Consider the following 26,241-nt stretch of genomic DNA (forward strand, 5'->3'; position numbering starts at 1 on the left):
AGAGCATCAATTATCCAAAACAATTGTGGACGAGGTGTGTTCGGATAACCGATCATTTACGAAAACAAAATTTATCTGTGTCATAGGAGCAGTATGAAACAAAGAAACACTGTTATTAAACACAAAACTGTACATACAGTATATAGTTTGTATCACATGTCTTACAAATAACACAGAGAACTGACTAGCCTAGTTTGACAAGTTCAAAACGGCCATTAAAGTAGGCCTACAGTTTAGGAAAAAAAGTCCAAACTTTTTTTTCTTTTGCTTCAGAGCTGAGACTCGTTTTTTGCCACTAAATCTTGCAAACAGCACTAGCGAAACTTCTACATGGCACGTGCAAATTCAAATTTGCCAACTGGAACGCTTTCGGTTAACCAATGTTTCGGTTGATCGGTATTCAGATAATCGATGCTCTACTGTACTGGATTTGCTTAGTTAAATATGAAAAATGACGAGTGCATGCCTGAAATTTGCGTATTAGTTAAATAGAGATTTAATGTAAAAATTGTGCTTGATAGTAAGGTTGAGTTTATAAATTATAATTGAGGATAACTATCGTCCATAATTTTGTAGATTAATGGAGGTCAAGAAAACTGGTTCCAGCCAATCAGAAAGAAACAATCCAATGTCTCAACTCTCATTATAAAGGGACTGTATCCTTCTCGGGCCCACTCTGTCATCTATGCGAGATATGTAGAACACTTTTATTCTACCCATGATTGAAAAGTGAAGAATCTTGTGAATTGTTCATTTACTATTCAAAAGAATACTTGGAATCATAGACTGGGATAAGTTCTGAACAAACCGTGAATGAATCATTACAAATGATTCATAATGTCTGATTGAATCGCTGAAAAAGAATCGTGTTGCCCAGTTCCAGTTTGAAATCCTTATAATATTATGATCTTCCCATTTTTCGATACTATCGGATGGTCTATGGCGAGTCCTTGGCATCAACCCCTTTGATTTGATTACCCCCCTTTGATTTGATTACCTGGTTGGGTTTTTCCGAGGTTTTCCCCAACCAAAAGGCAAATGCCGGGTAATATTTTGGCGAATCCTCGGACCTCACCTCACCTCATCTCACCACATCTCGCCAAAATATTGTAAAAAATTGTACAAAATTGTAAAAATTGTAGAAAATTACTAAATTGTAAAACTATAAAAATTTGTAAAAATTGTAATTGTAATATTGTAAAATTTTGACTTGTTCCACATCTTAAAGTTTCATTGCTCATGTAAGATCTATGGAATAAAATAAATGAATGAATCACAGAACTATCGATAGTATTGGAAACAATTTGACTATCGATAGTTGAAAATTGGACCTATGTTCACATACACCTTTATACTCTAAATGAAGCTCAGTATCATTTCATGGATAAAACCTGTATATGTGCAAAACTTACAGCCTGTGAGAAGCAAACATCGCGGCGGTATCGCACGTTGCACGCCCTCTGTGCTGCCCGTCCATCCTCCTGCACCCGGAACACACTGTGCGTAAGTCTTGCTGTCTTGAGCAACCCGTCCATGGCCTGCCGCAACTTCCTCATGCTGGGGCGTAGTTCACACGTCCAGTCCACGATGGAAGCAAAGTCTAAACCCTCTGTGAATTTGTTACGCACTGTCGAACCGTTTCGCCCCACTGCACCATTCACAGCCTTCTGCACAGTGTCCACCGCCTTGTTTATCACATCGTCACTACTCATACTTGCCGACAGTCCTATCGACTCTAACCTCCGAGCTTCTTCATCCAGCTTTTCTTTTGCATTCTTATCTGTGATTTCACCGTTATTAGAAATATTACCTCCGCCATTCGTACTGGTCGGTTGAACTGTCACCACAGAGTCCTTACCTCCTGCGTCATCTGTCGAAGTCTGATTGGAGAGACCTCCTCGGAAACTACGCGATCTACCCATCCCTCGCTGAGAGGACCTCAGACGCACTGCAGGACTACCACAGCGCCCACACAAAAACTTGACCTTGCTAACAAGACACATGACACTTGCTTCAATGTTAAGTTGTGTGAGGTCCCAGGGTTCAGGCTCGTCAGTCGGTTTGTAGTAGTTGGCAGATGGAGAGCTGCACATTGCTTGTGTATCCAGAAATCTTCTCCCCAAGTCACAGTCAAACCCGTTTGACATCCCCACTGACTTCTCTTTGTCTAATGCATTATTACAGTTCTCTATACAGTCCTGGTTTGACTGCTTGCTTGTAAGTGCGTCTTCTTCGTTCTCATCCCCTACGTCTTTGTTTGAGCCTTCCTTCGACCCATCTTCAGCATCAGGAAAGATTTCAAACTGTGTCTCGCTACCCGATAGAGAATCTTTCGACCTGGACCCGTAGCTCTTCAAAGCTGTAATGGAGGCAGAGTCTGCGTCCGGTGTCTTGTGCACCGATCCGTTGGCTGGAAGACTCCAGAAAGCTCGGGTACAGTGGGGGCTGTCAGGCGTCACCAGGTCGTCTAGGTCAGGAGACTTGAGATCGAAATTGAGCTGCTGCGTGATGCGCCGGTATGGAGACAGGGCTTGCTGGTGTCGGAACTCTAGACTGCAGAGACTGTCTTCGCCATCCAGAGGTTCTTCTGGAATAGGCTGCGACACTTTGTGCTCCTCAACAAAGGACAGTGCTTCCTCGACAAGCCCTGGATCCCACAGGCTTAGAAGTATTCGCGTCTACAAGACAAATGTTAAAGATTCAGTTATGATCTTATACTCCTTTTCATGCAACTTAGTTCATGGAGGTCACAGCTTTTAGCCGTCCAAAACAACACGAGCCATTTGCACTTAGTGGTTGTATTGCTACATAAATAAAATTAATGCTCTGCCTAGCAAAATGAGGACTAAGAAGATATGTGAAAACTAGAATCTTTATGACAATCTCACATATTAGCATTATTATTAGAGTAAGGGTACGGTCACATGTCGCTACTTTTGCAGCGATGTAGTACAAAAAACTGCGCAACTCTCGTACTGCGACGTGTGAACAATGGTGCAACCCAAAAAGTAGGGGCTGCCGAACCTGCTGCTCGCTACTTTTCCATGCTGCGCGCAGCCTAAAAGTAGCGACGTGTGAACAGGGTTCTTAGGGTTGCAGCTGCAGCATTTTTTATATCGGTTTTGTTGAAACTTTTTTGCGGTTTGCGACCAGTGTTGCCACCCATATGTGCCAATGATACTTTTATTGTTTGGATGTATTTTAATGTTAGATGTGATGAAAATAAATGATTTGTAACAGTTATTAAATACACAACACAGTCTAAGCATATCTGCTGATGATATAATTATTTTTTTTTATTTTCTGTAGCGTAGTTTCAATCAGGAGGGTTGCCAACATTGATTACGTGAATATGCTGTTGGTTATCATTTAAGTATATAGGCGTTTTTAAAAGCTTTATAGTAAAAATAATGCCAATTTCTGAATACTAGTTAGGACAGAAAAGCAAATAATAGATAAGTAAGCTTTCGCATGGGTTTCTTAATAATGCGAACATAACCACAAAATGTATATTGAGAAGTCAACACGGAGATGGAAACCTGCAGCATGACTGCGGCTGCAAAAGTAGCGCCTTGTGTGTGAACAGACTCACAACCTCCAGTTGCAACTTTTGCAGCACTCGGGTTGCGCAGCACGAAAAGTAGCGTGCAGCGCGCTAGTTTTGGCTTACGTGTGAACACGACACGCAACTTTTGCAGCTGCAGTACAAAAGTAGCGATGTGTGACCGTACCTTAAGATTTTATTTCAGGAATGAAATTATTGTGCTAAATACTACAGTCAAATTCTTGCTTCTATAAAATACTTTACTTAATTATCGATCTTAAGAATGAATGAAAATAATTATGCTTGGGATAGTATACAGACCTTGGATATCATATCTTCACAGATGGGCAGCATCCCAGCAGTCTGTTTCTCTTTGGCAAGCTTCATAAGAGCTCTCATTCCATCCACTACCTCACGACGCAGCTGTTTGATAGCCTGGAATGGAAAAAAAAAAAAAAAAACATTCCTCATGTAAAGCATGTGTTTAACAACGCAGCAATATTGGAAACTGAGTATTTATTTAAAGTAGTGCCTTGTGAGTCAACCAGGAGAACTGCTTTATTTTAAAGTATGAGGTCTTAGAAGAAGTTGTTGTAGCACTACATTGATTACATTTGTTTCTCTATCAAAACTAGTTTCGTTTTTCCCTAGTGAGAGAAGAACTTAAGATGTATTCCTGCTCCTCATCTAAGGTCCTTATTGGATAGTAAACCATCTGTATAGATTCGTATGTACTCTTCAATTTGCCATCTCTCTTCTATAGTTGCTACTGCTAGTTGCTTTTTTTCACCTGTATCGCATCATGCGCCATTGATATTTTAGTTGGTCCTTGCAAATTTGGATTTGTTCTCGAAGGTGACTCCTTCAGTTGTTGCAGCAGCCTGTAAACAAAATATTTCCGTAAGAAAAAAAATACTACATCATAATGTAGATCTGTTAAATATTTCAGTAACAACATATTCTATTCCATTATATGAACTAATTTAGAACCATATTAATTACAGGAGGTAACAAATCAACAGCCAATTGAAAGAGGAGGAAATGGTATTAGATCAGACACACATTAAAGGTACTGTCACACGTCATTACTTTTGCTGCGCAACTTTTGTACTGTTGCTGCAAAAGTTCTGTGTTTTAATAACCCACAATGCCTAAACAGGCGATTTTTTTGAAAATAAATTACATATAGTGACAGTGTAACAGTCCACAAACCTAAGTCAGCAACTCTACCTAGGCAAGATTTCTTCAAACGTGCTTACTTTATGAGGCCTCCATTTTTCGACTTGTGCGAGTGGGCTGTAAAGGCTCCCACTGTTATGATGTCATAGAAGCCACTCTTCCTGAGTGTGTCATTCTGCACCCACATGCGCTGCAAATGGAGATTCACTGGGGCAAACTCTAGCGTTCTGTCATTTTTCCTTGAACTAGGTTTGAAGAAACTTCCTGTAAGACAAAGAATTAATAGATCTAAATGGTGATAAAAGCAAAAGTGGCTTATGAATTAAGAGAGATGTTTTAGGCTTTCCTATCAGTTGTCGGTGGTGTATTTCTAAACCAAAAAAAGTGTCCTGACTCTGGGATTTTGGTAGTACTGGTAGTAGTTGTCTTCATTGTCGTTGTCATCGCCATTTCCGCAGGAATACTTAGGGAATATAAGACGAAAATATATGGATTCAAATCTAGTTATAGAGGTTGTTTGGTCTGTGGAGTAGACCTCATTATGAAATTGTTTAAATATTAATTATTATTCAAATTCAAATTTATTTACAATTTACATTTGAAATGAATACATATGAATAGATACCCGAAATGAGCATATGCTCGTGCTCGGATACAGTCCAGTAGTATATATAAATTTTACAGAGATCAAATAATAATACTGATGATAGAAATAATAGTAACAATAATAATAATAATAATAATAATAATAATAATAATAATAATAATAATAATAATAATAGTGACGGAGATGATACAAAGATAGTAATACAAAATAATTCATTAATAATAATAATAATAATAATAATAATAATAATAATAATAATAACAACAATAATAATAATAATAGAATAATCGTGATAGAGATGATACAAAGATAGTAATACAAAATAATTCATTATTAATAATAATAATAATAATAGAATAATCGTGACGGAGATGATACAAAGATAGTAATACAAAATAATTCATTATTAATAATAATAATAATAATAATAATAATAATAATAATAATAGAATAATCGTGACAGAGATGATACAAAGATAGTAATACAAAATAATTCATTATTAATAATAATAATAATAATAATAATAATAATAATAGAATAATCGTGACAGAGATGATACAAAGATAGTAATACAAAATAATTATTATTAATAATAATAATAATAATAATAATAATAATAATAATAATAATAATAATAATAGTAATAGTAATAATAATATTAATAATAAAACAAAAATATTTACAATAATAAAATAAATACTAAGACGGATAAAATAAAATATAAAACCACTAGCGAGAGTTAACACAACTTAAATAAGCATATAATAACCGGAAAAAAATGACGAACTCGAAAATCAACAGAAAAGTTCGTTGTATCGCAGACGACAGCAACCGCCGTATTGACATTGTGTTAAGGCCTCCCCACACCGATGCGAAATATTCGCAGCGGTGGCGAATGTTTCGCTTCGCAAAGTTGCCACTTAATAAAACAAGACTTTTTATAAATGCAAAATTTGACGATAATATGAAAATCACAAAAGTACTCTGGTGCCACCAAGTTCCACCAGGCCTGAAATACACGCCTGTATGTTGTAAATAACGAATATTCAAATTATTATCTTCTACCTCTCATAACAGTATTCAGAATGTAAGCATTTGGCTTACTTTCCCTCATTTCCATGGAATATTCAATCGTCACAATAATTCACAGAAACTGAACACTTTTCTTTGCTAATTCTTGATTAATTCCTTTGTAGTTCATAAAAGTGTTCGGAAAGACATCTTCTGACATATTTGTTAGAAAACTGCTCAATGCATGCAATTGGAATAATGAAATGAGACAATGGGAGACTTGCTAGGAATGCCTATAGCTATTGCATAATGCAGGGGAAGTGTTAGATCTTGTTTGAAGTTCCATGTTAATACTTGAATGAGAACTCTCGACATTACTAAAAACTATAGTCGCGACGCTGTTATTCCCGGCGTGACTCCTCCTCTTTGCTTACGTCTTAGGAAGTGAAAGCTCTATAAAGTCTAAGTAGGTTGTATTGTTCGCCATTTTTGTTCTTTCGTTGCCGAGCTACCATACGAGGAATCTATTTGCCACACCATTAAACATTATCATGTCGTAGCTCCTATGATGATAAATTTAATGCACTGTAATTCAGCAAATAATTGAACGGCAAATAACATCCCCATGTGCTTTCTGCGAACGCCAACGAAAGAGCCAAAATGGCGGGTGATTATATTAAGTATTTATTGAGCCTTAAGAAATGAATAACGTCTTCATCGGCGAATCACAAGACGCACACGTTTAAATGTAGCCGACCTGCAACGTGACTGGTTGCCGGAAATTAGAGCGACGGGACTATAGTATCACGAAGCTGATACATACTTTCTCATTCTATGTTTCACGTGTCTAACAATAATGCTGTTTCTCCATCATATTGTGAATGATATTACTGTTTATAGTTTACTTTCTTGTAACTATTATTCAAAAGACATGCACAGGTACCTAATGAATACATTTAATACATAACCAAATAAAAAGACGAATTTTTTTTCTCTAGACACACAAAAAGCATTCTCTTACTATCCCAAAATTAAGGCATTTGATTTTATTTATAAACTGTATAGTTTAAGCAAATACTCGATCATTCACAGACAAATTACCAGCATTGTGAATTAACTGCAGCCTTTTTTTTATGTGCTACAAATTTTTGGTCTAGAGTCTATATCACAAGCATCTTCCTTCTAAACAATGGATAATGACAGGTTAATGAACTAATGACCTTAAACCTGTTTGCTTTTTTTGGGTGTGTGTCTAATGCCTACCCACTTCACTTTGCATGATATGGGTTCCGCATACTGCCGATAAATGGCAAGACTGTGAGCCATTTTCAAATTGCACACCACTTCGGCAGGCCACGTTATGTATGTATGTATTTATTAACACTACAATTGGGTATACACCCGGTGGCAGTGATATATAATATACAATAATATCATTACAGTTATACAATAATTACAGCAATATAAGAAAAATAAAATAAAATAAACCTAAATTTATTTCTAACTATAAATAAATAGATGCAATAAACTTAGAACTATAAATAAACACTATTCTATAATAACGCCTACAATAAACAAAAGTAAACCTAACTTATAAGTACAGTACTTCTATTTCACCCAACTATTACCAATTTAAGTAATTACGTATCACCTTAATTAATTATAAATCAACTTAATTACATATCATCTTAATTAATTACATATCACCTTAATTTATTTACATATCATCTTAATTAATTACATATCAACTTAATTAATTACATGACACAACTTAGATAATTACACTGCACCTACAATTACATTTTCAGTCTAATCTTCTCAACCTTTCCTTAAATGTATTGATTTTAAGAGGACCATCCTGAAAGATTGCCGCAGGTAAGCTGTTCCAGTCTACTATTGTCCGGTTAACAAAGGAAAATTTTGCCACGTCCGTTCTTTGTTTTCTACATTTAAACTTCCTAATATGATCTGCCCTGCCTAAGTATGATGGTGTTGCTAATCTAGCATTGATGTTGGTCCATGCTTTGTGCCTTAAATAATGTGGTGAGTCTGGTTTTTCGTCGCCTTGATTTGAGATATTCCCACCCTAAGTCTTTTACTATCTCTTCACGATGTTCCTTTCTCATTTTGACATATTTTGCTGCCTTGCATTGGACCTTTTCTATTGAATCGATTTGGTTTTGCCTGTACAGATCCCAACCTACTGCTACATATTCCATAATTGGGTGAACAAGGGTTTTGTACAGTAATTCTTTTGATCTTATGATGTGAATCTGTGAAGAGTTATGTCGTGTACTAGGGTGAGTGTATGTTAAGTGTAGGGAATGAGAATGATGATAAAGGTGAGGAAGGGATAAGGGGAAACTCAGTGCCGGCACATAGCCTACTCCTGTCGAATAGCACCAAGGGAACCATCAGGCTTAACACCTCTGTCCGTTGATGAAATCACTATCATCTAATAAAAAGTAAAATACAATATTGCTGAAATTCTCACCTTTACCTTTGTGAGCCTCAAGGTTTTCCTTGGCCTGAGAATAGAGATGCAGAAGGTGGAGGTGTCTGTCCAGCAGTTCCACCTGTCGTGTGTGCCATGGCTCGTGCAACTCACCCATCCCTGCCACTTCCTGGAGAAGTTCTTTCTCTTCCTGAATCCACAGTGCTCTGGAAACAAAAGCCGCAATTTGTGACTTTCACTCATAAACTAATAGGCTGCCTACGGCTTCTCTGTCAAGTCTCTGAGTTTCTTTATTCACTTCTTCCCTATTATATGTGTGATGCATAGTGAAATCACTTTAACATTATCCTAGTTTGTATACTATCCTACAGAAATACAATTTTATCCAACTTCTCTGTAACAGTAGATATACTTACTTACTTACTGGCTTTTAAGGAACCCGGAGGTTCATTGCCGCCCTCGCATAAGCCCGCCATTGGTCCCTATCCTGAGCAAGATTAATCCAGTCTCTATCATCATATCCCACCTCCCTCACATCCATTTTAATATCTTCCCATCTACGTCTCGGCCTCCCTGAAGGTCTTTTTCCCTCCGGCCTTCCAACTAACACTCTACATGCATTTTGCATTTCTGGATTCGCCCATACGTGCTACATGCCCTGCCCATCTCAAACGTCTGGATTTAATGTTCCTAATTATGTCAGGTGAAGAATACAATGCGTGCAGTTCTGTGTTGTGTAACTTTCTCCATTCTCCTGTAACTTCACCCCTCTTAGCCCCAAATATTTTCCTAAGCACTTTATTCTCAAACACCCTTAACCTATGTTCCTCTCTCAAAGTGAGAGTCCAAGTTTCACAACCATAAAGAACAACCGGTAATATAACTGTTTTATAAATTCTAGCTTTCAGATTTTTCGACAGCAGACTGGATGATAAAAGTTTCTCAACCGAAAAAATAAAAATGATGAAATACATTAAGTACCATAAACTGGGGTAAAGAGGATCACATGTGGTAAAGTGGATCATATGTGTATTGTTAGATAAGTCAGCGCCACATGGATCACATATGCAAAGAAAACTATTTTTAGTGGCATTTATAGAAGAAAGGTTTTCTTTGCATGTGTGATCCATGTGACGCTGACTTATCTAAGAAATACACACATATGATCCACTTTACCACATGTGATCCTCTTTACCCCAGTTTACGGTACTGTATCTTACAGGATTGGAACAGAAAAGCTTTATAAATGCTGTAAAACTAAAACACTAAATTATTGTGTGTTTCAATGGGATGTCGAGTTTACTAACTGACTTTGATATTGAAATTAAAATGCCTATATCACAGGAAAGTAACATTAAATCCAGACGTTTGAGATTGGCAGGGCATGTAGCAAGTATGGGCGAATCCAGAAATGCATATAGTGTTAGTTGAGAGGCCGGAGGGAAAAAGACCTTTAGGGAGGCCGAGACGTAGATGGGAAGATAATATTAAAATGGATTTGAGGGAGGTGGGATATGATGATAGAGAATGGATTAATCTTGCTCAGGATAGGGACCAATGGCAGGCTTATGTGAGGGCGGCAATGAACCTCCGGGTTCCTTAAAAGCCAGAAGTATATCACAAGAAAGTGAGCTTACAAAATGCTCACACACAGAAACAAAAATCTTGTAAAAAACATTACAGTGACTGCAAGCAATAAAACTTCATGGAGCAAAGTCGCAGAAGAGATCAAGGCTGAGATGAACACTTGCTATCTATCAGTCAACTGCATGACTACTGCAAGATAGAGTAGGAGCATTGCATTGTGTGTTGCAAGGCCTTGTTCCTTAAAACTATAACACATCTTAACCCAGTGTTACTAACACAATATTACTGCCCATAAAGTAACCATAACTTACAGAAGCTGTTGTGGAAAAAGGAAGCAGAGCTTGGTCTCAGCCATGACTTCATGAACGTAGATGTCACCACCCAATCCGGAATGGAATCGGTATGTGTGCACAAGAGGGTTTGCAAACAGGAGGCGGAGCTGACCCTGGTGAGGCAGTTTTAACTTAGTGCCGAGTCTAGGAGGAAGAGACTGTGATCTGCGATGGGAGTAGACCTACAAAATGAAATCATCAATAATTTATTATACAAAGAAAATGTCTATGTTACGGTAAATATGGTGAAAAGACGAATTTACTTAATAACCTTTTTAATTCATAATCACTGTTTACATTGGTAAGTTTGATAAATATACTTAAATTTATCACTTTTACTAGTGATTTTACAAGATTACCAGAAGGAGTTGGCTTGAAGCACTCACAACAGAAGCTTATTTCTTGAAAAGTAAATTAACCAAACTAATAGAAAATATTTTTTCAGTCAAATATTAATTCTGAAATTGAATGCAAAACACTATGAATATTGTAAAAATGTCCTTAAGGAGGCTGAACTGAATTTTGGTAATTTCTGATCTACAAAAGATATATAAATTATTTTTTGCATACTAGTTCTGGGCATTACTTAGTACATACATGCAAAATTTTGAAAGCTGTGGAGTAAGTAATATCAGTATTACTAATTATTCTTATTAATTTTATGTTAATGTTTTGATATGTATATAATTCCTATCTTGTGCTACAATTTCACAAATCTTTTAATAATTTTTTTCTCAAGGTTGCTTAGGACATGATAAAACATAATTGGCATTTAATTTGCTCAAGCTCTAATTATGTTTTTAATTTTAAATTATTAAATTTAATCATTTCAAAATTAAAAAAAAAAAAAATCATGCATATTAGAGATTTAAAAATTTTTAAACCCAATCATACTTCACACTACACAAAACTGAATGCTTGGTTATTTAACGACGCTGTATCAACTACGAGGTTATTTAGTGTCGATGGAATTGGTGATCGCGAGATGATAGATATTTGGCGAGATGAGGCCAAGGATTCGCCATAGATTACCTGACATTTGCCTTATAGTTGGGGAAAACCACGGAAAAAAAGCAACCAGGTAATCAGCCCAAGCGGGAATCGAACCCGCGCCCAAATGCAACTCTGGATTGGCAGGCAAGTGCCTTAGCCGACAGAGCTACGCTGGTGCCTTAGATAGATTTTGAAGAAGTGAATGTAGAACAAATTTAAACCGAGAAAATAGACACCAAAGTTTAAACGCATTCTACATACATCCTGAAACTCTATCAGTTGGACACATATGCAGTATCTGAAACGGACACTCTGTCTCAATGTGCAAACGAGTGTTAGAAAATTAAGGAGCACTAGAGTAATTTTGAAATAAAAAGGAGGAGAAACCTTGCAGAGCGAGTAGACATGACCCATCATGGTATGCGCTATGCAAGACTTTAAAAATGGCGGCAGAAACAGCTGTTAGAAGCGGAAAATGTAAATGAAACTTGGTGAAATGGTTCATAACAATATTTAGAATTTTTTTAATGTAAAAATAAAAAAATAGCAATTTTAAGCCATATATACCTATTTTTCAGTTCAGCCCTCCCTTAAACACTGCAGATGTCGTTGAGCTTTTGTAAAGACATTATGAAACTCTTATTTTGTAAAAGTTTCGTTCATGAAACAGTTACAACCGAAACTGTTTCTTAAAAAGAATAGTTTATCCCATCTCTAATAGACATGATCAATAGTTTGCTGAGCATCGCTCTAGAGGAGGGCTTGCCAAACTTTTCATAGCGAGGGCCACATTAACCATCCGAGAAATAATCACGGGCTAAGTCACGTAAGTTTAAATTAAGTCTAATAAACAAAGCTCATAAATAACATTAGTATTCAAATTTTGTGTTTTATTGACCTGAAACCTACACTTTCAAACTGCTTTCTTTTTTCATTCGACTGCCAAGTTACGTTTTTGGCAATATCTTCCACTCTACGAGCAGCTGTATGTACTGAGAGACTAATATTCTTAAATAAATCTACTTTCACAGGACAAACCTCCTTTGCCGCCATTATCATTCATGATTTAACAAGTTCACCATCAATAAAAGGTTTGTCCTTTTCGCCAGTTCATGCGAAATTAGCCACCGTTGCTGCTTCATTGTCTGATCTCTGTTTCTTGAAAATATTCCATTGAGATGATAGTCCACTTTTCATTGCTTCAAATTTATCATCCCGTAACTTCCCCATAAATTGTGAAAATTTTAAAAAATGTTTGAATGCATAATGCCTGTGAATATTATATATTATATTCTTTCAACACAGCAACTGATTCGTTACAAATCAGGCATAATCACTTTATTTTAAGTTTTAATCATAGAATAGTCCAAACTCCAGTGTTGTTTAAACACAGAATATTCACTATCCATTTTCTCTTTTTTTTCTTTCCTGCCATAATTAAAGTTAAGTTATGCTGTAAGACCTACTAGCAAATGCTTGTGGATTAACACAAAGTGCTAATACTATTGTTAACTGGATAATATTTACCACTTCACATTTCCACTGCTCTATTATGTGTGAGCATATACTGAAAGAAGTTCCTGTGGTCAGCTTACAGCGGTGCAATCTCGGGTTACTCTATTGCCACACTTTGTGCTTGGGCTGGACAACCGATGGTCGTCTGGTGGCTGAACGCTTGCAACCAGTAGCCTATATTGTAGCAACATCATTGTTATCACAGTATACGAGCAATTTGTTTAAGAATCTGGACCTCTGATTTGATTTCATCAATCGAAATTCGTGAATAAATTAATTTCCTTTTATTGACTTTTAATTTTTTTTTTCACGTTAGTAAATGGGCTGAACAAAAGTAGCTCGCGGGCCGTAGTTTGGCAAGCTCTGCTCTAGAGGAAGGGGAGAGAGATTACCACTGCGACATCGTGTTCCGGTGCACTTCTGCAGGGCGTCGATTCAGTGCTGCCACCCTTGTCCTCGGGCTCCAGATTCCAGACCGTGAGAGTGAGGAAGCCCACAGTGGTGCCAGCAGGAGATAGCAGAGGTATGCGGAGTCTGTCCGTCTCCTGGACTGTGCCCAGTGTGACAACTGAGGATCCTATCGGAGTTGCTGTTTGTGACACGTGCTCTCGCACATCGTACGCTGTAAGTCGCACTCGGGTGTCAGCACTGAGGCCATCGCTGGCTCGGAAGCTCACTGTGTTGAGGAAACTTGGATTGCTGCTCCTCTGTAACAGCAAATACGACTGAAGAGTATGGGAGAAAAGCAGAATGTCCGCTTGTGAAAAAATTCTACACCAGTGCTCACTGGAATCACGAACGTGAGATACAATAACATGTTGTTACTTTTATCATATAAAATGTTCAGTAAATAGTGTAATAATGATTTATTTTAGCTGGCAGAGCTAAGGCCGTAAGGCCTTCTCTTCCACTCAACCAGCAAAAAGTGTATATACATATGTATGAACTTACAAAGAATTCAACAATTTGATTTAGATGAGAGTTACATGTATACAAGAGTTATTTACGAATTAAACAACAAAATACTATGAACTATTAAACACTGAAATAAACTGTGTAGCAGAATTAAACTAAAATACATAGAATGTTAATATATTTCAAATGATATTAGGTAATAGAAAGAGATTATTATGAGACAATTTTGAAAATACAGCATCAATCAGGATGATGTCTAAAGAAAAAAGTAACAATGTAGTCAGTAATAGTTTAAATCAGTACGACTGGAGTGAAATGTTAATAAGGTTATCTTTTAAGCTGTTCTTAAAGGTGTTTTTTGTCTTGCAGCCCCTAATACTTTGTGACAAGGAATTCCATTGACGCGAGGTGGATAGTGTAAAAGATGAGGAATAACAAGATGTTCTATGAGGTATACTTAGCATGCCACAGATAAGTGATCTGGTATTTACGTCGTGGTTAGAGTATAGGTAAGAGAAATGAGACGAAAGGTAATTTGGTGTTAAGGTGTGCAGAATTCGAAAGAGTAAAGACAAAGAGTGTAAAGTTCTGCGTTCTTTAAGTCGGAGCCACGAGAGACTTGTGAAGGACGGTGATATGTGATCATATCGTCGGATGTTGCACACGTATCTGACGCACATATTCTGAGCTCGCTGTAACTTGACTGACAGTTCAGAACTTAGGTCACTTAACAAAACGTCACAATAATCGAAGTGCGGCATTACTAGGGTTTGTACTAGGGTAAGTTTTAGTTGCTGGGACAAGAAGTTTCTCAAGCGACTCAAACAGTGAATGGAGGAACAGATTTTTTTTATCGTTTCTTTAACTTGAAAATTCCAACTTAGATTATTATCAAAAAAGAAGCCAAGATTTTTTACAACAGATGAATAAGGGATTAGCGTGTTGTTAAGGGTAACAACTGAAAGATTACTGTTATTAAGGGAGTTAACTAAACGCTTATGTCCAATAATTATGGCTTGAGTCTTACTTGGATTAAGTGCAAGTCCGAAATTGGCCGCCCAAGTGGAGACAGTGGCTAGGTCACAATTTAACTTGTCAATCGATTCATTGATCGTATTGGGTCTGGAATGTATGTAAAGTTGTAGGTCGTCGGCATAGAGGTTATATCGGCAATACTGTAAGTTCTTTGATACGTCATTAATGTAGATAGAGAAAAGTAGTGGTCCTAATACGGAGCCCTGCGGCACTCCCGCCTTTGTGCATCGCCATTGGGAGAATTGATTATCAAGTGAAACACACTGTTGGCGGTCCCGTAGGTAGGAATCCATCCAGCTCAAGGTATTGTCTGACAGGTGCAAAGCCTTCATCTTTGCAAGAAGCAAGTCGATATCAACAGAACCAAAGGTATTGCTGAAATTGAGTGTACTGCAATAGAAGCACAAGTCAGAAATCAGCAGCTACTAAATCAGCTATTCACAACTTTTTTTTGCTGCTTATAGCTCTAAAGCATACATGGGCACAATTTTCAGTTACGTGAGGCACTCGATTTGAAATAGTTTGTTTACTAGGAGAGGAGACTGCAGAGTAGGATGGGAAATATAAACTGCTGTGACCTGCGTCACCTTATCGTAATCGCTAAGGCGGACAGTGGCGAATTATTAGGAAAGCGCTTGGTTAACGTGAGAGACTCGAAAACTTTTATTCAATTTGGCAAATTAATTCAGCAGCTTTAATCATAAACCTCTTTACTATTTCTCCATCATTGAATTGATTTAAATCACAGGCGAGAAATTGCGTAACTAGCCAATAATATTCCATCACGTTGTCTAAGTTTATTTTCTTGAATATTCTGGCGTTTATCAAGATTACTTAATAGATTTGCACGTTCTCGACCTAAAATAATTTCAGAAAATCATATTTCGTTTTCTACGCACATTTGATATTTTTTTAATGAACAACATTTAATTCCTCGTTCCTTTTAATGCAGCGTGTTTAAGGTATAATGTCGTATTTAGTACACTATGCAAATGTTAAGATCATAAATTTTCTTCGGAATAGTACGAAAAATAACATTTAATTTGTCTTACCTTCTAATTCAGCATGTTCTTTATGACATAAAGAGTAATATCGTTGTATATTAAATTTATTAATGCCTAATAGGATTTTCGAGCATAACATACATAGCATGTTCTCCCCTTCTAAACAGCAAAAAAAAACTCTTCCTCCCATTTCTCATGAAATAATCCTTTTCTAACGCGTACACACTGCTTTGATAATGCCATTATGCCACCACTGATATTGCTTATGAAACTGATATAGAACCTGCCCACGCCTAGGAGCTACGTGAGGGAGGAACGGGGACTGTGAAGATGATGTCACTCAGAGCGATAAGCTCTGTGAAGGTCAGTGAGGCACAAATTCTCAATTGAGGCACGATGCCCATCTATGCTCTAAAGCAATGATGTGTAGATAGGATTCCGAGGACTGCAATCACAGTACTTTTTTTATATTAGTTTCAATTAAACTTTTGCAGCAGTTGTAAGGAATGTTGTGCTGTTATTATTATTTAGGTGAACGACATTATTGTTGTGTTCACAAAATTGGACAGTGTACTAATATTTTGTTCTCGAATAGAAGAAACATATATAAAAAGTTTGTCTATTTTGAGAAAGTAATTTCTAAAACAGTTTTTTTCTCAATTTACCTGCAAATTTACAGGCACGAGGTATCACTTTTTTGGCCATCGATAAGCAATATGGTATTATTTTAATATTGTGTATATAGGCCTATTATACAAAATATCGCATGCCTGAATCTCATACAGGTAACTTATGATGAATCAAAGTATATAAACTACTCGTCATTACATACAATGTAAAACGATGGCTGTCTAACTGTCTAATAAATATTATTATAGGAGGGAAATCAGATCTCTAAGTTAGCTAAGGTCCACACCTGTGGAGTAATGACTACCGCATCTGGCTGCGAAACCAGGTGGCCTGGGTTCGATTCCAGGTCGGGGCAAGTTACCTGGTTGAGGTTTTTTCCGGGGTTTTCCCTCAACCCAATATGAGCAAATGCTGGGTAACTTTAGGTGCTGGACCCCAGACTCATTTCACCAGCATTATCACCTTCATCTCATTCAGACGCTAAATAACCTGAGATGGATAAAGTGTCATAAAATAACCTACTAAAAAAAAAAAAGTTAGTGAATCCTTTAAAGGACAAATAACACTAAAGATGTTTCTTGCAACATGTCTTTCGAACTTATTGGTCCGTTAGCGGCTAACAAAGGAATAAATGTGTTCTTATAACCCATATAAGAGTTCCATCCTACTTATCTCTTAACTGTTTTATTGCAATAAACTAAGAGTAGAGTGAAAGTGTTGACATCACTTACCTCCACTACTTCAGTCTTAGCATACTTGATCCAGACTGCATCTGCAGGAATGTACACATGCACCACCAGGACGGGATTAGGAGGTCGGCCGTGACCATCACACAGAAGATTGTCACACGCTAACGAGATCTCACATAGGGGAAGCTCAGACGGATCTGGTGAACAGAAGTCATCTGCAGTACATTACAAATTAAATTTTTATTTATTTCTTAATTGTTTCATATACAGTAAAACCTCGATAAGACATGCCTGCTTATTACGCTATCCCGTGTAATATGCTTTTTTTGTCCGGTCCCTGCACATTTCATATATAACGCCTTTATAAAATACCCCTTTTGTTGCGCTCAAGTCCCGCATAATACGCTGTTTTTGTGGAATATTTTCGATATAATTTTCAGCAATGTACTGTAACAGCATTGAAACATCTTGGTCATTGAGCTCACTGGTGCCATTAACCTGAAAAGTATTGGTATTCGACCCTTTACCTGCGCATTTAAACCTTCATACTTCATACCTTAGTATACCCCACCCTCTTGTTATGCTCTCTTATAGGACTCCTTACTGCGTGGTTAAAGTCTACATACAGTTACAATACCTCACCCTCTTGCTAACCCTCTCTCTCAAACAGCATTCCTCACTCGGCCGTAATAAAATTCTGGCAATTTTTACTGGGCAGTTTGTTGTCCTTTTGTGTATTGAAGTGTCTGTGAATGTGATTACAATGAATGTTAAACGAAAAGCCCTTTCTGTGTCGGAAAAATTGGAAATCTTACGAAAGAACGATGAGAACAGTACTCTTACTCAGAAACAACTCTCTGATGCATTAGGAATCCCATCATCGACATTAAGAATGGCTTTTTTTCGAAAGAATTAAGTACAGTACATATTGTAAATGTCTTTAACGTACAGTACAGTAATTATATAATGGAGTAATACTGTATTACCTTTCATGAATCATGTATTTCAATAAAGAAAAATGCTAACAGACACTGTATGTAAGTCAAAATTAGTATGCCCGCCTAATACGCGGTCCCGGTTAATACGCGTTTTACACCCGGTCCCTTGAACAGCGTCTTATCGGGGTTTTACTGTAGTTCTTAATAAAATAGTTGAAGAAGCAATTTATTTAATCTGTGTATGATTTTTAATCAGAAACAGTTATTTTTAAAAGTAGGTTCGCATGGTTTTCTTGATTGGTTGTGATTGCTGCTTTGTGACATCTGACATCTGTGAAAAACAATTGACAATCGGCACCAACAGTTCAGAGACAGTGTTAAAAATACTTTTCGCACACTACCTTATAATAGTTAATTTTTAATATCCTATCTGTCTAGAATTAAAACACATACTTTTAGGAATGGCTATCTGAAATATATTTTTTTACATTCACCTTATGTCATCATTCAAATCATAGTGAAAGTCACCCTAGCAACATATTATTGTTATTGTAGGACTCATCATCAGTGATCAACAGATTCATTGCTAGGAAATCTCAACGGCTCCAGCTTCACCTTATGAAAAGTTTGTATAGATATGCCTTGCATGATTGTTTATCATAATTTTGAATGTTATTAAATAACAAAAAATTGTAATTGAAGATAATATTGTGGAACAAATTACAGAATTTAAGTACTTAAGGTGCAATATATCATACCAAAAAGAGTCTGATCAAATTAAAAAAATGGAAGTATTTAATCATCTTAATGGCACTATTAAAAGGTGTTTGAAAAATAAAGCAAGAAAAGACACAATATTAAAGTTTTATAAAGTAATGTCAGTGCCAAAACTATTGTATGGGAGCGAAACTTGGATCATGACAGAGAAAAAGAAAAGCAAACTTGAAGCAAATGAAATGAGATTTCTAAGAGCAGTTGCTGGCTATAAGAAAATAGACCATAAAAGAAGCGAATATATAAGAAAGGAATTATATATATATATATATATATATATATATATATATAATCTGAACGATAAAACTAAAGAGTATAAAACCAAGTGGATAAACCATGTACAAAGACTGAACATAGACAGACTACCATTCCATTTTAAGAATTATAAACCGGTACGGAAAAGAAATATAGGAAGACCCAAAAAAACGGTGGCATGAACAAGATATGTAGATTGCTACAGACAATAATGTCTAATGCGTGAAGGAAGAAGAAGAAGATTAAATAAGACTTCCGAGAATGAGTTTCAAGAGAGTTGACGACAGCGGCGTTTTCAGGAGATGGGCCAGGTACTTTCCAAACCCCGCATATCTGGCCCACCCAGAATAATTAGTCTGGCTATGCCACTGGTTAACAACATTTATATACAGCATGATTCACAATGATTCAGCAGTACTTACGGACCCTGTTATATGGATTATGTGGAGAGAGAAAAGAAGTTGTATTAATGTGTGTGCAGTTTTCAAAAGCATGTATTCTATCACATGTGAACAAGGCTTGGTAATTTGTTTATAAATGTATGTACTTACAAGTGCACAGACCTCAAAGCAGCAATGCAGGAAATTCTACACATGCAGTTCACTCCTGTGCAGCAAAGTACCGTAGAAGTGGGTAAAGTCAATCAGTGGGTGTATAATCGATCATTTGCGATTTTTATTGAAAATTATATATTTTCTCAGTTACTTGTTAAAATTTTGTTATGCTGACTTCATTGCCTGACATTGCAAATGTAAGCGAGAGGGACAACAAAAAGCCTGCAAATGCCAACAATGGGAACACTGTGTAATTACCGTTTAAGTGAAAATTGTTACTATCAACTTTTCCTCTTAAATGAAAACAAAGTCTTACAAACTCTAAATTATCGTCAGCAGTGAAAGGAGACAGGAGGTATACGTACTTTTCGTTGAGATTGTATCCTGAAATAATAGTTTTGCAGTTCGTAAATGTTATTATTTTAAGAAAACTTGTACCTTTGTAGGGTTAAGTCGATCATGCCATCGACCTACTCGAAACAGATAGGACCAGCAGGAAGAATAAATTGTTCACCAGAATACCTCCAACTAACACTTATAAACAGAAAAATGTCATAGTATAGCTTATATTGATGGGATAGTGGGGAAAGAGGAAGACGAAATTATGGTGAATTTCTTGCATAAGAGAAGCACTGCCAAAGGAACATATTTTGTACACCCCTCTGTACCTGACTATGGGAACAACGTAGTTTCTAAAGTGACATGAGGAGGGGAAGATTTCAAATAACATCTGATATAAACCTAAGCAATGTTGAATTGCATTTTAGATTATAATTGAAGTGTGGTAACTTATTTCAATGTACATTTTGAATTCTTAAATCTTTGTTTGTTGGTATGTAAAGTATTAAAATGTGTTTTTATGTTTTATAAGTTGGCAATCATAGTCACGTTTGTACAGTGGAGACCTATAGGCCTAACTGTATCGAATAGTATGATCACAGTAACAAAAGATACACTATATAATGCTATAGGCATATATTGTAGATTATTATTGTTTTTACACCCCTTATAACAAATAAAATATATGTAATACACTTAATTTGTTTTTTTTTTAACATAAACAGTGATCGACTTTACTCCGCAATATTTTAAAATCGATCTTAAACTAAAAATTAAATGGTGATCGACTTTACCCTATTTAAGCAGGTAACTTCGATCACAAGTCAAACAAAAAAAACAGTTTTTGATAGATTGTAATTCAATTCTTGTAACGTGCCTTCATAAGTGAAGGATATGACGATAAAATGCTATTTTCTGAGGAACTTCGCTCCACTGCATAACCTCAATATCATAAAAAAATTGCAAAATTTTGATCGACTTTACCCTCTTCTACGGTACCTCAAAGTGGATGACGAACTTTTTGAACATATATTTTAAAAAACTCTGATCCCCTGGTGTTTCCATTAATAAACAATTTGTAAACAATTTCGTTTGTATTTGTTATTAATGTTATTATTCATTAATTTCCTTTCATTTTCTTCAGTTTAAAACTGTAGTAGCTCCCTAAATACCAAGAATAGATCTCAGATTCGCAAGACATTTTGTGCTCTGAGCATTCATAGAATGGAATCCCTAAGTGCTGTTGAATTGTTGTGCATCCCTGTACATATACAGTAAAACCTCGACAAGACGTGCCCGCTTATTATGCTATCCCGTATAATACGCTTTTCTAGTCTGGTCCCTGCACATGTCATATATACCAGTAACTCCTTTATAAAATACCCCGTTTGTTGCGCTCAAGTCCCGCATAATACGCTATTTTTGTGGAATATTTTCGATGTAATTTTCAGCAATGTAATGTAACAGCAATGAAACATCTTGGTCATTGAACTCACTGGTGCCATTAACCTGAAAAGTATTGGAATTCGACACTTTACCTGCGCATTTAAACCTTCATACTTCATACCTTAGTGTATCCCACCCTCTTGTTACGCTCTCTTATTCAACTCTTTATCTGCACGCTTAAAGCCTACATACAGTTACAATACCTCACCCTCTTGCTAACCCTCTCTCTCAAACAGCATTCCTCACTCGGCCGTCATAAAATTCTGGAAATTTTTGCTGGTCAGTTTGTTGTCCTTTTATGTATTGAAGTGTCTGTGAATGTCATTACAATGCGTGTTAAACGAAAAGCGCTTTCTGTGTCGGAAAAATTGGAAATCTTACGAAAGTACGATGAGAACAGTACTCTTACTCAGAAACAACTCTCTGATTCATTAGGAATCCCATCATCGATATTAAGAACGATAATAAAAAATCGCGACTCAGTTACTACAGCTGCGACGTCGGGAGGATGTAATCGCAGAAACTGAAATGTGGTAAACATGAGGACTTGGAGAACACGCACACGGCAAACAACTATAAATGGCTTTTTTTTTTTTTCCAAAAGAATTAAGCACAGTACATATTGTAAATGTCTTTGACGTACAATATAGTAATTACATAATGGAGTAATACTGTATTACCTTTCATGAATCATGTACTTCAATAAAGATAAATGCTAATAGATACTGTATATAAGTCAAAATTAGTATACCCGCCTAATACGCGGTCCCGGTTAATACGCGTTTTACACCCGGTCCCTTGAACAGCGTCTTATCGGGGTTTTACTGTATTATCTCTACTTCCTATAAATTAGAAACCCTACATCTGAAGGGAAGGGTATTTAATATTGTTGAAACTTACCAAGAGTGTGACCTCTTCGTATCCTCCACATGTGAACGTCCAGGTCAGGATCCTGCCCCCGATGGAGTTCCATTCTCTGCTGCAGTGCTAGGAGTTGCGAGCGCATGCATTCATAGCTTGCTAGCTGAATGGCTTGCAGCCATGCATCTCTCTCTCCCTCGGAGTATGCTGCGAGATGCTGGCTCAATCCCCCATCAAATACTGCCAACATCCATTAAATTCGTTAATTTGAATCACTGCCCCCACTCAACGTTACAATAAACTGTGACAACACAAGAACTCAAATGTGTTCACTCGTGTTATCAGAGTCTACTGGGCTTCAACAAAGAGATAGGGATAAACTCCACAGCTCCGGACATAGCTCTATCATCAACTAGTTGATATAGTCCATAAGGATGCTTCACAGAGATAAGGCCCAAAAACATATGGTGTGACCATTAGAAAAAAATATGTATAATAATCATGATATGAGTAGCCTACATTCCATATTTTAGTATATGGCTGCAAAACGGTATTTGTCGAATACAGGGGGGGAGAGCCATTAATCCTTCCCATTAAAGGCTTTAAGGAACCAACCTGGACAAATACCCAATGTCCCATCCCTACCTCCCCGTGATGCAGCTGTTAGCAAGCATAATTTTACAAGCTGAACTAAAGGGAGGGGCTACTCATCAATTAGCACTGGTCAGCTTGATGAGTTAATGACTGAATTTGTATAATTTTCCTCTATTCAATACCTAATTCCCTCTTTACCCTTTATCCACCACCAAACCGGGATTTGAACCTAATTTCCAGCGTGAAAAGTATACTCATTCAACTAATGATATGCCAAAGAAGAAAACACTAGAATCCGAAATTGAGCTCAATTACCTGGGATGTCAGTTATCATAATGAAAGGGAAAAATATTTTCAGAAGAAAATTAAATTAGGTATGCTAAATCAAATTAAAAAAAAAACTTATAATAGACAACAATATTACAGTTCCAACACTGCGAAATCTGTATCCTTCAGAAATAATGTCATTAAGATTAAGGACTGCAGTAATACAAAATTGGATACCCTTTGGTAGAACATGAATTAAATTTAAAAATTCTATAGGAATTAATACATATAAACGTAATTGTACACATGTTACAAGAATGAATGAAGACAGATTATCTCTACAAATTTTGGAGTAGAAGCTCGAAGTACCGGTAACAGACTATTAACTCCTGAAATGTTTGACACACGATATTCAATTTTAAGGGTATTAAATATGAATTCAATATAGAAAAGTCTTGTAATGGTTCCATGATCTGTTCTCAATTACGTAATAGCAACTGTATCTTAAATAGCCAAGGAAATTAAAATGCATGAATTCAACTGACAAAACGTGCTAAAATTTTATTCATTGAATTATGATACAAGACTGCAGTTAAAATCGATATGATGATACTTCAGCAACTATAGAATCTATATAATGAAAGATATGTGGAAGGAAAACATCAGAGATCTGGTTAAAAAGATTAACTGCTGATTGATTATATTTAAATACTCACTTCATATTCAAACATGTCTGCATATGTGTGCTGTAGACTTAACACTTTATATCATTCTCAAACTATCACATAAACAGGCTCCTACCTTGCCCTGAACACGGACTCAAGTGATGACATTTCACAAGGTCACTGTAGTACAAGTAATTGATGCTAAGATATTATAACTCATCATTGATTTTTTGAGAAATCAATACAAAGAAGACAACTCACAACATGGTACACAAATTATTATATACTATTTGCGAGATGACAAGCAGAAATCTTTTGAGAGAGGAAAGGATTGATTTCAAATACATCGATTGAGCATAGTGATACAATGTTCAATCGTATTATCAATTTACAATGATAAGAAAATCAAATGTAATTCAGAGAACAATTATAAAGAGGTGTACTTCTTGTGAATAATATTTTTAAGGCTTTCAATGTGTAAATTTCTGTCATAATATATACCGGTAACAATGGTAATTAATACTGTAAACAGAAAATAAAGTATTCGAACAAGTAAATGTGTTTAATTAACTGGGATACCAATTACCTTGTAAAGGTTAAAAATATTTTCAAACTAAGGTATTACATTTCAATAAAATAGTAATCTTAAATCAAATTTCAAGAAACCATGAGAGTTCCAACATTAATGAATGGCAACACCCTTTTGAAAGCAAGAGTTGCCAAAATTAAAAGCAATAAAGATGAAAATTCTCAGAAGAACAGTACCATACTCCCTTATCAAATCATAAAAGAAATGACAAAATCTAAAGTTCGGTTACCAATGACAATCTTCTTTCAGCCTTTCAATTTTTATAATTACATTTTTTCATACAATATTACAAGTTTTCAGGTTAATTTGTTGCACTATGTAGGCTAGGTTTCATGTCAATGTACCTTCAACAATTAAATTTTGATTTCCAGTCACATTCCATTCTACAAAATATCGAAATTATAAACAGAGTTGTAAATAATTTGTTTGAGAATAATCTCACAATAAATTTTTTTATTAATTTACTACTGCTTATATTTACAATAAACTTCTCTGAAGAGTCTAACAACATTGTGATATTTTTTAAACTTCACAAATTCCGAAGTCCACAATTCTGAGTAGTAGAGAAATTCTGTGGTTCCATTCCAAAAAAGTTGATACATCAATTTTTGGAAAAAATGAAATTTTACGATATGTTGTACATATTTATTGTGGCAAAAGATGACATACAAATTTCTATTATTTTTCTCTCTAACCCGCTGTTATGAAATTAAATTTGATATTAGTACAAACTTTAAATTCTTACACCTGAAAAACTGCCAAAAATGACGTATTACATTTTGTCTTGGAGCCACAGAATTACATGAAAGTTACATTGCACTAGGAGGAATCATAAATCAATCAAATTGAATTAAATGATGTTGTAGGTTGCGAAAAAATTAAGTGATATTAAATGAGCTTGTATTATGCCATTAAATTTTCGTAAGGCGAAAATTAAGTTTAGATATAGTTATGTATAATTTGAATTAACAACTTTGGGAGTACAAGTTCGAATGGAAAATTATCTCTGGAGGTGTGGGGAGAAAAAGGCTGAATACCACTGTCGTAAGTGACACTATATCCATTTAACTTAGGTGTCAATCTTAACTTTTAGTACATATAAATCCGGGTTCCCCACTGAAAAAATGATGAAGTATTTTTAAGTATTTGCTACTCGATAATAGTATGCTACCACAGAGTCAAGTTTTTCAAGCAAATTTAGATGGATAAAGGAAGACTAAAAGACGAAGATAAACAAATATGCAGACAGATGTATGGATAGATTGGCAGGCAGAATGATGTTTGAAATCAACACAACATATAGATATATACTTTCTCTATGCGTTTGTGTGCATGTGTGTATATAAAGAAATATAAAAGTATTTATTGTGTTCCACTAAGACACAAACAAACTGAAAGTATCTGTTGTACTGGAATCAACACCTGTCCCATCTGTTCGTCTGCCCATGCTCATATATCCATC

General features: G+C 36.0%; 1 protein-coding gene across 6 annotated transcripts in view; it reads right to left on the reverse strand.

Moving 5' to 3' along the window:
* LOC138713191 (inositol polyphosphate-4-phosphatase type I A) overlaps positions 1-26,241 on the reverse strand; it is a 112,662-nt gene that overhangs the window by 45,750 nt on the left and 40,671 nt on the right. For 3 of the 6 annotated variants that reach the window (XM_069845088.1, XM_069845083.1, XM_069845089.1), the window contains 9 exons: positions 22,704-22,904; positions 17,540-17,712; positions 13,617-13,931; positions 10,696-10,898; positions 8,837-9,003; positions 4,804-4,987; positions 4,335-4,425; positions 3,866-3,979; positions 1,413-2,678 (listed from right to left, as the gene is read on the reverse strand). In XM_069845088.1, the coding sequence (XP_069701189.1) occupies positions 1,413-2,678; positions 3,866-3,979; positions 4,335-4,425; positions 4,804-4,987; positions 8,837-9,003; positions 10,696-10,898; positions 13,617-13,931; positions 17,540-17,712; positions 22,704-22,904 (2,714 nt within the window). The remainder of the gene's footprint in view (positions 1-1,412; positions 2,679-3,865; positions 3,980-4,334; positions 4,426-4,803; positions 4,988-8,836; positions 9,004-10,695; positions 10,899-13,616; positions 13,932-17,539; positions 17,713-22,703; positions 22,905-26,241) is intronic. The other 3 variants (XM_069845084.1, XM_069845087.1, XM_069845085.1) reach the window with 3 other exon arrangements.

This window comes from Periplaneta americana, chromosome 14, assembly GCF_040183065.1.
Source record: "Periplaneta americana isolate PAMFEO1 chromosome 14, P.americana_PAMFEO1_priV1, whole genome shotgun sequence".
Classification (NCBI taxonomy): Eukaryota; Metazoa; Arthropoda; class Insecta; order Blattodea; family Blattidae; genus Periplaneta; species Periplaneta americana.